The sequence below is a fragment of the Leptinotarsa decemlineata genome, unplaced genomic scaffold, assembly GCF_025532065.1.
Source record: "Leptinotarsa decemlineata unplaced genomic scaffold, Ldec_3_MD MMD2_tig00026354_RagTag_RagTag, whole genome shotgun sequence".
In the NCBI taxonomy this organism is placed as follows: Eukaryota; Metazoa; Arthropoda; class Insecta; order Coleoptera; family Chrysomelidae; genus Leptinotarsa; species Leptinotarsa decemlineata.
The window spans coordinates 19,150,240-19,162,716 of record NW_027412702.1 but is presented as its reverse complement, the minus strand read 5'-3'; the positions used below and the strand labels follow the sequence as shown (position 1 = coordinate 19,162,716).

Below are 12,477 nucleotides of genomic sequence, written 5' to 3'. Positions count from 1 at the left end.
GGCAAATAATGAGTCATCCCATGGAAGAAAGCGTTTACCTTTTAGTGAATCAAGTTTAATACATTTCTATGTGCTGACAGCCTCAATTTTTTTCACTACTGATGCACATGGAACTCAATTATGGTTAACACAAACATAAATTAACCTATTTGTAAAATAAATATAGTTTAAAGAACTAAAAAACACGCTTTTAGAGAACATCGAACTAAAAACTTCATTCGTTATTGTTTTAAGCTTATTAAAAAAAATATTTTTAACTTTTTAGTGTGATGTTCTTCAAAAGCGTGTTTTTAGTTTTTTAAACTATTTTTTTCTTTCTTTTTTAGTTTCGTATGCTATAAAAGCGCGTTTCTTAGTCTTTTCAAACTATATTTATTTTATCTAAACTTTGGGATCAAGCAGCCGTCTATTAGGCGCAGGCGCGCGTGTTAATTAAAAAAAATACTTTTTTGAAATGAAGAAATACATGTAAAGTGAGTTCGAATTATATTAAGGAGATTACGTATAGCGCCATCTGCCCGCGAATAGATCAAACAATGACGTCGATATATCAAGGAGGTTAAGTACAGCACCATCTGCCCGCGAATAGATCAAGCAATAATGTCGATAATTTTGTCGAATACGGATCCCGAGCTTGAGAGTTACAAAGAAACAAACAAACATACATACAGGTGAAGCTAATAAAAGCGTGAATTTCACTAGTTCGGACTTCCATTGTCTAAATATATAAAATGATTTGAAATCCCTGAAACAACTAAAAGAGGAGAATTAAAAATGAATGCTGAAATTAACAATTGTATTAACCAAAAATAACTTGAAATGAAAGAATAGTGAAATAAAATACAAGTAAAAATAGAACGATTGAACAAGAATTGAAAATAAAAATATTAGGAAATAAAAATGAAAACAAAAATGAAAATAAAAATAAAAAGTTAAGATATTCCAAGCCACGTTAGTTCACGACGTTTCGATTGTTAGTATCTACAATCGTCTTCGGGTGATGACTTCGGGTGAAGACGATTGTAGATACTAACAATCGAAACGTCATGAACTAACGTGGCTTTGAATTTCTTAACTTTATTTTTGCTTAATATAATTGTTATTTACAGCTATTTATTTTTAATTCTCCTTTTTTAGTCGTTTCAGGGATTTCAAATCATTTTATATATTCAGACAATGGAAGTCCGAACTAGTGAAATTCATCATGAAACATTGAATCACCTTCAAACAAACGTTAAATAAAAGCGTGTTGATTAATAAAAATCCCTTAACTTCAACTTGAAAAAATATTTTGGCTTGAATATTTCTTCTACCAGCTAGCATGCAAATTGAATGCCTTATCACGCAGGAAAAGAAAAACTATTTAACAACGAAAGATTCACGATTTTCTTTTCCAAAGTACTCTCCATTCCTGAATCACAAAATTATACCAACTTTCCGCAAAGACATTTTTCTATAAATATGGAAACTGATTTATTTATCAGTGTATACGAGGTCCGTTAAAAAAATAAGGTGAATATTCAAATTTCGCGGGCTGCATATATTCGATTACCGATTTTTCATGTTGGTACACCCGTTTCGAACATATTCTCACAGTTTCAACTGTTAAGCATGTTTAGTTTGTTGGTGAGAGGCATAAAAGTTGAAGAGTTTTGCTTGTTCGGCGATTTTTCGCTATCGAAAAAAAAATTATCAAAGATTTTGCATAAAAATGCTGAAATTTTACCAAAAAATATGACGATCGCTCAGGAATTGACGAATGACGTCAACGGCGATCCAGATTTACCCAAAAAGGTCATAACTGGTGATGAATCATTAGTATATGGTTATGACATCAAAACCAAATTTCAGTCGTCCCAATGGAAGAACCCAGGAGAACCAAGGCCAAAAATACCACGCCAAATTCGATCAAATGTCAAGGTTTTGATAACTGTTTTCTTCGAGTATCATGGCATAGTGCATGAGAAGTTCTTGATGCCAAAACCAACACTTCCGCCACCGTATCCACCAGATTTGTCTCTCTGTGTCTTTTTTCTCTTCCCAAGATTGAATAGACTTATGAGAAGACGACGTTTAACGACGATTGAGGGGATAAGGGAAAAATGCAATTTATAACTGCTTCCAGGATTGTAAAAAACGCTAGAAGAGGTATATTATATCTGAGGGGGACTATTTCGATGGAAACAAAGTAAATAATGATGAATAAATGGATATTCTTCGAGAAAAATGAAAGTTCACATAATTTTTTGAACAGATCTCGTACGTGAGTATCAGGACGATCGGGTAAAAGAAATTCCCGGAATAATCATTTGGGCAAACATATTTATCAGTAACAGATTTATAGATGAGATAAGTCTGTGAAATTTACATTATATTTCAGTCTCAATATACTTCTTTGATGTCGAACGTTTCTGTGTTGTCAAACTTATTTCAAAACGAGTCTGATTGAAAGTATATCATTACGATCAAAACACACTCAACGAAGGTTTCTATACATTTTGACGAACACATTAAAATCTAATAAAGTAAATGGAATTCATTGCATTCTTCGAAGTTGATTTTTATTAGTAGTCGAAATATATACACTGTGTCCTAGATAAGGAGGGCCAGCAAGGATAATCGGACAAAGTGAATACATTAGAAATAACACCAATTGCAGATTTTTTTCAAGTGATGTTTCAAAATTGTCTCATTGAACATTATGGTGATTCTAGTAAAAATTATAACTCACACCGGCTGATTTTTCCGCTCCATTTGAAAAATTAAAATTAGTGATGGTTTCTCGAAGACGAAACGTCGGAATGAAATTTTGAAAACACCATCTTAAACAACTTGAAACATGGCAAAGAAGAAGGGTTTCACGTCTCAATATCTTTTTAGATAAATTTAAAAAAATTAAAGGTCAAGGAAATTTTCGAATTTTTTTTTTCGAGTATCTCCGGAAAAGTTAATTGAATAATCTCTATAGAGAGCAATTTTTCAACTCCCTATTGGAATATAGAATAGGTATACCTACTTAGTATTACTCAGTAACAATGTTGAAGATTCATTGCTATCATTAATAACTTTCAATAAGGACATTCATCACCATTCTACTAGGCACAACAGTCACATTCATATGAATAGAACAAATACAAGAAATAGTATGAGCAGTTTATTTTCTAAAGGTTTTGTCCGATTCAATGATTTACCTGATTCAATTAAATCTACTCTATCATTAAAGAATTTCAAGAGCGAACTGTTAAAATATATTCATGATGGAAATTGAAATATTCCTTTTTGTTCAGTTCAAATTATGTATGTATATAAAGTTGTATTATTTATATAAATTTTGTTGATTATATTAAATTTTAAGTTAGCTAACCTGTATATTAGGGAATTCTAATTCAATAAATAAATTCAATTTTTTTTTTATTAACTTAATAAGATTTTGTAAGATAAGTATTTCGAAAGGTTCATGAGGTTCGAGAGGTTTCACATAAAATGCGTGCTTTTGACTATATTAGGGCACTCTAGAAAGTCCTAGAACAGTCTAGAATAGTCAAGAGTATTCGAAAGCAAATCGTAACATTACAAAACAGCCTGGAACATTCTAGAATGTTGTGGAATGTTCTGAAATAGTTTGGAAAGTTCGGACATATCCCTGAACATTCCAAATCATTGTAGAATGATCAAGGAAGATACATGGTATCTCTCAATCCTCCACCTGTGAGAAAAGTACTCGTTTTCACCTGGATGGCGAACTTTTGAATTGGAAAGCATTTCACATCATTCCAGAACATTCTGGAATATCGTGGAATGTTCGAGAATAGTCCGGAACTTTCAGAAAATATGTACTGGAATTTTCGACTCCTATTTGAGAGAGTTTTTTTCCAAAAATAAATGACTTTTCATGGTTCTTCCCTTTATTTTTTGAAGAAATCAAAACTTGTTTGGCACCTGTTTCACAAATATAAACAATCATTTGTTCTTCTTTCGTTGCAAAAAACCAAACTAGGTCATTCACGAGACTGTTCTCTCAAGAAATAGTAAACGAGAAAAGCTCGATTCCCATGGAGTTAGCGTCTCTTTGCTTTCAACCAATTCTGAGAACTACATTCATGACAGTGCAAATTCGTGCGATTATTTTCACGCTGCTAAATATTTATTGTTGATGTTGTCAAGTTTGGAATGTTCGTCGGTCTGTTGTGACTAGATATATCGGTCAAAGTGAGATTCGAGATTGAATCATCGTCTTGTGAAACGTATGGACATGATGGTTAGCGAAGTTCGGAAATGGACCAGAGGACAACTAATGTTCACATTGAGATTTGGATGTTATGAATATCGTAAACGGCTGCATATACGTACATACATATGCTTTTCATTATAGGCACTGGTGAATTAGTAAATTCTCTAGCACAAATATTACTTATAGTTCCTTATTTAATCCCTCTTTGAATATCTCAATACAGGATAACTTTTCGAATATACCCACAGCAACACCCATGATACGTAAGATTGGAACCTGGTACTGGTACTGGTACCTTGAAGGTACTTTAGACTTAATGACACTTAATGAGAACAGAAGTATTGCAAGGTCCAACACATCAAAATGAAAACAGAGTAGTAGAAATATGACTGCTAGAACATCTAAAAGGGTCTAAGGAGATCTAAATGATGAGACCCGAAGCATCAAAATTGGAAGTACGTTTATACTCTTTCATGGTAATCCAAACAGACTCTGTAGAATACAAATTATGACCAATATTGAAACTACGCTAATGGCTATAGTTTTCAATACCGGACACTGAAGACAAAACACAGCAGAGCTGAAAAGAATTTAACAGACCAACTATTACTAGATAAGCACACTGACAAATCAAAATAACAAAAAGTACCCAAATGTGGTGCCGTTTAAAAAAATATTAGACACTCTTCGAATCGATGAAAGAGGACAGATGGTGCAAAATGTACCTACTATACTCGTTATGTTTGCAGCAGCAACACCTCGTCAAAAGAAAGTATGAACTCATAGTTTTATGTGAAGAATGATGTGCTAGAGGTCAAGCGAGAATACCAACCGATAAAAAATAATGATAATAATCAAATGTGGGCTGATGCTGGTTATATTGTTGATCATTCAGTAAACCCTTTTCCAATCCACCGATTGGAAATTTGTTTGAAGTAGTTCCTAACTGCATTTTTAAAATGTTGGCGACCAAATTCTGGGAAAAAACTAGATACATTGAAATGAAAATCTCCGTTATGTATCAAATGATTTTGACAAACGTTTTTTTTTGTTGTATGATGCTATGTATCAAAGCAGTTCACGATGGTTACTCCACCATTTCAATTTTTGAAGTTTAGAAATGCAACCTCTCATTTCGCAATCACCCCTAACTGCCAAATTAGAAATTGTAAATACAAATGGACCTGTCCGACTTGCCAATGATTCTTAACTTTGGAAAAACACTGTATTACTACTATACAGATAATATATTGAGGTCACACAATTAACATAAAAGGGGATCATTTTCAGTACTTTTTGATAAGAAAGACAATAGGGGAGTGAGCCGCTACGTGGTAGGAGATCTTCATGAAAAATTAAAAATAAAACTTTTTTTCCACTTCTATTCGTAACTAACGTTGTTATTGCAGTTTTGTCCTATAAGGACATTTTCAAACAATTATTTTTTAAGAAACGTACCTACAAGAAACAACAAGTATATTCCAGTTTTCCTCCGGTTTATACCAATGAATCTTTAAAACGTTCACTATTCACTTCCTGAAATAAAGTTTCTTTACAAATTCATTTCTTACATTACGGAATGGAATGGAATAGACAATAGTTGTGGAATTTCAATTAAATTTCATGAATCCACACAAAAATCTAGGAGAGTTAAATCAGGTGAGCTAGCGGGCCATTCTAAGGAACCGTTCCTACCCGTCGGTTTTGATAACACTCATCCTTCTTTGTGTTTTTCAATTATTCAAACTGGATTAAGTTTTGAATTTATTTTTTTTGAAATTATGGTATTTTTCGTTCGTTTGCAAATTCTCGAAACGAATTAGTAACTAGTAAAAAAGACGCTAATTACTCAGGAATGGCCGATCTGATTCCGAAACATAAAACAGTTTTGGATAGAGAATCAAAATACTTATCCAATGAGCTAAAACGAGACCCACATTTTCAATAAAAAGTTGATACTGCCTTTTGGTGACGAGTGACGAACTTTCTTACTGAATGGTAATGAAAATGATGCCTTTTTACGTGAATTTCATCCAACTTTGATATGTTTTCCTGTTTAAAAAAAGAGAGAAGCGAACTTTCTACTTCCGCCCTGTGTAAGTGAGGAATCTGGTTGCGAATAAAATAGTTTTGAACTGTTTTATTTGTTTTGAAAGCATAACTTGCGAAAATTAAATATTTCTTTAGTTAAAATGAACCACAATAAATTATTGAATCGACGTTCTAAATTTTCTTAAATACCTTCTGATCATAATAAAACACTCACAGATTATAAGGAAATCATCGAGTTATTGATAATTTGGTGGTTAGTTCATTAACCATTCGATTGAAACGCCAGGTCAGCTTTTTTGTGGAATTTGTAGAATATAAATAAAATCTATCTGGAAGCATTATTTGGAAAATTTAGTTTCATGTAATGTGTGCGTAGTTTATGTTTTTATTCACGTTTCCTCTAACGTAAGTTTGCCAGCTTACGTTTACTTCACAAAGAAAATTTGCGTTTCTTCAATGTTTGTATCGGTCAAATGAAAATTTTCTCTGTAGTTATCTCTCTTATCTCTCAATATATAAAGAGTCAATTCCTTTTATCAAAAACCTCTTCTGTCATGATATCTGACTGCAAAACTTAAAGAAAATTCACCACCAACACCAACTCAGTAAACACATCTGCAATTAGTCATTTCCCTACACTTCATCTTGCCGATCAAAACACTCATATAATAAAAAAGAATTGCGGGCTCGTTTCCGGTCTGTAATAGCCAGATAGGTAAGGTGGTCCGAGTGTTTATGACCAATGTTGCGTCTACAGAAATGCATTTCAAATGTTTATACCTGTTAACCCAAGTGATGAATACGATAGGTACTATTTACCGAAATATTTAAAACAATAATAGAAAGGGACTCGAAAAACTTGTTCTTCAATTTTTCGGCAACAGACATAAACTATGTTAAGGAAAAGAAAGTTATTTCATGGTGAAATACTTTCGTAAAAGTGATACATTCCGAAATTTTTTATTTCGCTGACAATGTTTCAGGAAATATCGGCCATTTTATTTATAAAATTATACAGATTGACATGAAAATGTTACTTTTAACTTCAACACCGTGGACACGTGACAGCTTTTTCTGCAATTGAATCTGAATAGATTAAATGATTACTGCAGGCAATTTTGGAAAAATATTTTTCGTTTCATTCAACGATGAAATGGAAAGATTTTGGGACAGAAAATGACTATTGCTTCCCACATTGAATCTGTACAAAACAACCGTATTTTAGGTCTGGTCTTGAAAACTTTTAAAACTGTGGAACTGCACAAAAGACTCCTAAGAAAAATCCAATATCTTTACTGAATTGTTTCGTGTTAATTCAAAATTGAATTGTTATTGAAGGTCGAAATAGCTCTGTTTGGTGTTAAATCGCGTAAACCTAATTTTTGGGCTTGCCGATATTTGATATTTGGATATAACTATAGAGGACAAAGCGGTATTCAGATTATGGATTCAGTTCTTGAGTTATCAATCCTCACGTCTTCATTAAAATATTATGAAAAATATCTGAAACTAGACTTGTAGACTCGTGGAAGTGGTGTTTATTTCAAGTAACGGATGGTGCTGACTGATCTTACAAACTGACATCGATATATGGCCTGAAAAAATTGCTCTGAATATTGAAGGCTAAAGTTAGACATGGAGCTTTTGTACTCTCAATGAAAGATCCTTCTTGCTTATTGGTGAGATTTATGTATCCCACTACGGTGTACCTGCTTTTTTATCTATCTACCTTCGACTTGCTGAACTTCATGAATCTCCTTAATTTCACCTTCGTCTTCTTGGATTTTGTGTTGTTGTCCAGCTGTTGAAGAAACTGCTGATGATTCAACTTTCATTTTGATGATATTTCAGCATGCCCTCTCTTTAGTTTCAAGCCTTTGTTGAAGCAGTCGTCATCTGCTCTTGTTCTTCTTGTTTATGATGTTGTTTTTCTTCTTATCGATGATGGTTTAAGAGTTACTAGAGAATTTTCCGTCGTCTTCTTCAAAACTACTTGCCCCACTTCTGCCACCAAAAACTTGTATTCTTTTATTCTATATTCTTTTTCACCGAAGATATGATTATTGGTTGCGATTTGTCAACAGTTACATATATCGGTTTAGAAAGTAATGAGTAAACAAATCTCTCATTAGTAAATGGCCAAATTAGGTGAATCCAAATGCCATAGAAAAAGAATTCGTGATGAAACTCCGAATAGTGCTGTTTCAATCCGCCTTGGGTCTCATCAGTGGTCCTGGAGTGAACCACGAATACTTTGCGGCATTCAACTGTCCATAAAGAACAAGTTTAAGAAATTGAAAGCTTTCTGGATACATGATTTGAAGAATTGCATCAATTTACTCATGTACAGTTTTTAAATCTCCTATTAGAGATATACAAACTCCACTAACAGAAAAGTCGACAAGCTTTTTCAAAAACTTTTTTTTTTCTAAAAAGTGTATACAAGTGCACTTTGAGTAATGGTTCAAGCGGCCGCTTCCATTCCGAACTATTATAGGAAACGCGTTGCATCTGTTTTGAAGAGGTCGGCCGGATGAATTATGGTGGCAATATTGAATTTTAAATAGTGCGTCTGGCAGAGCATGGAACACGAAATTTATTGACGAAATTTAATATTTTGAAGTGAATAACCCTGTTTTGAAACGGGCTCTGGCGTATTATAGAAACATCGAAATAAATTATTAAAATCGAGTAGGCTACGAACTGCTTGATATTGATCGATTGATGTTTCCAATGTTTAACTTATGAAAAATAAGAAAAGGAAGGTTAGAGTAATGTTGGCGCGACTATTCAGAACATTTTTTTTGTTATTTTTTTTGTAAACACTTTCAGAATTTGAAAACAATTAAAGTTATTTGGAACGAGCAAAAACTTATGTACATATTATTTTGGGGTTCCTCAAGGAATATGACCAAACATTTTTTTGTTGCCAATATCGCTGAAATTTTGAAACTTTTCACTATTTGCGTATTCTAAAATGCTAGATGCTCAGAATTTTTGTACTGCAATTAATATAACCTAATCGTTATATGACATCTCATATGCTGAACACAAGAACACTTTTGATCTATAATTGTAATATACAACCCAAGTCTCACTATTTCCATTGAAAAAGTATCTGCATTCAATAAAATTCAGATAAGGATACTTTTTCTTCATTTGCTGGATCAGCAACTTCACACTCCCCTTTGTTGTTACGTCCATAATAGAAATACTTGATTAAAATATTCTTAGATTGTTTTAATTTCAGGAGAAATCATGATTGCTTTCCAGAAATATAATTTTTTTATTCTATCATTCTCGAAACAAGCCGAAAGAAAAAATAATATTACTGGCAGAATGTCAATGGATATATATTCTATTAATTTCAAATAATCGTTTATTTGTTTCAAAGAAAATATTAGTTGATTCAAATAACCTGTTCAGTTGATCCAAATAAACTTCAATGTGCCTACTTAATAAATTAGGTGTGAATTTGCGTATCTGTCAAGGTTCCAGTAGTACTTAAAGTACTTGTGATATTTATCCGACATTAGTTAGACACTATTTCCATTGAAAAGTTATTTACATTAATAAAATGTTAAAGTGGATACTTTTTCATGGCTGGATTAGCAACGTCACACTTTATTTCGTTATCAGGTCCATAATATACACAGAGAATCTTGAAATAAAAATTCCATAAGTGTTTCAATGTTTTTTTCTCAAATTTATCTAGTTCTATTGCCGAAGAGCAATGTCAGAAAAAATCAATTTTACTTTTTTATTGTCGACACAAGTATATTTCCCTTTGAATTGAAAAAATTATGATATACTTGAACTAAGTAATAGTTTATTTGTTTCAAAAACCTGATTTACTTGATTTAAATATTGAATGACTTGATTGAAACAACTAGTCTATTTGATTCAAACAAACTTTATTTTTGATCCAAAAATTTGACCAAAGTGTGAAGTTGTGTGTCCGCATAACTTCCAGCAGTGCCTAAATTTGATGTTTTGCTAACCAGTTGATCCCCGCACGGCGGAGTACTTCACCGAAGGTAGGGAATGTGTGAATTGCGGGGCAATCGACACCCCGTTGTGGCGCAGAGACGGCACCGGCCATTATCTTTGCAACGCGTGCGGCCTCTACCACAAGATGAACGGCATGAATCGGCCTCTTGTCAAGCAGCCTCGCAGATTGGTACATTTTTTCAGTATTTTATTTTTGGTGTTTAATCATCGAATCATTTGTGTGACCGAACGATAATGGGGATTCATTGCAACGGCTGCATGTTATTGTGGAATACGTTTCGATGAAGTTGAATCGAAACGTAGATTTTTTTCAAACTGATGTTTTTAATGCATGCTTAAGAAAATTTTTTGAGGATACTCTTACATCTGGATAGACTTAGTGGTAATTTCAGTCACTATAACATTGGATCCTACCTATCATCTACTTTTGAGTCATTAACAGAAATTTTCTTCAATATACTTTATGAATATATCGCTATAAATATAGCTCTTTATACCAGTGTCTATGTCACCTATGGAAGATTTAGAATACAGAATATAAGGTCAAATCCAAGAAGAGCAAATGAATGGATAGATACTAGCAAGTTGATAACGGCATTGTGCATTTATGTCCAACAATATACCACTAAAACAGCTAGTTCAATGAAGACATTTGGTTCAAAATAAAATTTAAAGAAGTTGCCTGTATAACAAATGCTGTATTTTATCAACCAAACGTAAAGTTCCATTCCATGTATTATTGTTTTTCATAGAATTGGATCTCGTTTTGACCTCTTCTGTCACAATTTTGCTATCCAATAATCTACTTCTCACTTGGTTTATTATCTACTTCAGTTTTTTTTTCAGATTCATATTTCTTCCAATCCTTGAAGTTTATATTTGGTTTCATTTCATATATCTTAAATTTTTCTTTTTGTTTTCCCAACAGTTTCCTATTCAAAGAGGAATAGAAAGACTAGAATTCATACGTCATAACTTTTCAATTGAAGAAAAACTGCTTTAGGCATGATATGAGTACTTTTTCTTCGACATCCTTTTTCTTCAATATTTGGAAAAACTTCAATAACTTGTTTCGTTCATCAGGTGGGGAATAATAGTTTTTGAGGACCCAAACCCTACAAGACACTTCAATCTGATTGAGACGCCATCAATGGTACTCGGTTGTGTCAAGAATGCAATGTTCCAAAACAATCCTAAGTGATAATAGAGCATGACGACTGGTGCTGTATATAATGTTTTCATCTAGTTTTCAATGAATGGTGTACTGAATAGTCATAGCAACTTGTTAACATGTTTCTGTTGCATTCGAAAATCCAGGCGAGTACCATCTGAGAAAAACCAAATGGCGGTGATATTGGGTCATTGGGCTTCAGTTCATTCATGTTCATTGACGATGATTTTGGTTTCATTTGAATTTTGTCTTCAGATTATAATTTCGTTAATATCAGATAATATTTAATACCAAATGAAACCTGAATGTTGTGGGAAATTTTGTGTGGTGTTTTTTGAAATTGTGTAGTTTTCGTAAGAACACTTTTGTTCAATTTGTAAATTGAGCATATGCATTTCACTGCTTCTCTAGAATCAAATAAACTTCTTATACAGTGCGTCAATAAAGTGCGGTATGAATTCATAATTAGCTAGATGAACAATATCAATACTGATTTCGGAAACACGTCAATTTCTCCCTTTGATCAAATGAATAAAAATATTTTTGTCTAATTACCACTAGTTAATTTTATTCATACGACTGGTTTTGGGTTTAACCCCATAGACAAAAGTGTTTTTATTCATTTCATCAAAGAAATCATGAATTACTACAAAATAAACAAGTCAATCATACATATCACGTCAATTTATGATTATAAAATGAAAGTATTCAGACATAATGTTAACTCATTTGGAGTGACAGAAAGTTTTGAATCGAATGTGTTCGTGTGACAGCACATTTAAAAGGTTTTTTTCTATCCACAAAATTAAGATTTTTGAATTTTTTATGGTGCACGCCACTTCGACGAATTATCTCAGTTCCAGAGTCAATACTTTTTCCAGTTGTGCTACACAAATTTTGTATTGGAAGTAAGATTGTTTTCATTTGATTATTTTTCATCCCAAGTCTGCTATAGAGAAAATAGTTACAAAATGGCATGAACAAAAAATTCACAGGAAACCAAAAAATGTGT

General features: G+C 32.7%; 1 protein-coding gene and 1 long non-coding RNA gene across 5 annotated transcripts in view; one reads left to right on the top strand and one right to left on the bottom strand.

Annotated features, from left to right (window-relative positions):
* Nucleotides 1-12,477, top strand: part of LOC111503282 (uncharacterized) — a 142,664-nt gene that overhangs the window by 121,320 nt on the left and 8,867 nt on the right. For 2 of the 3 annotated variants that reach the window (XM_023157551.2, XM_074184368.1), the window contains one exon: nt 10,288-10,463. The exons of the other annotated variant lie outside the window; for it this stretch is intronic. In XM_023157551.2, the coding sequence (XP_023013319.1) occupies nt 10,288-10,463 (176 nt within the window). The remainder of the gene's footprint in view (nt 1-10,287; nt 10,464-12,477) is intronic. 3 annotated transcript variants of the gene reach the window in all.
* LOC141486424 (uncharacterized) overlaps nt 1-12,477 on the bottom strand; it is a 186,191-nt gene that overhangs the window by 168,795 nt on the left and 4,919 nt on the right. The window lies entirely within an intron of this gene.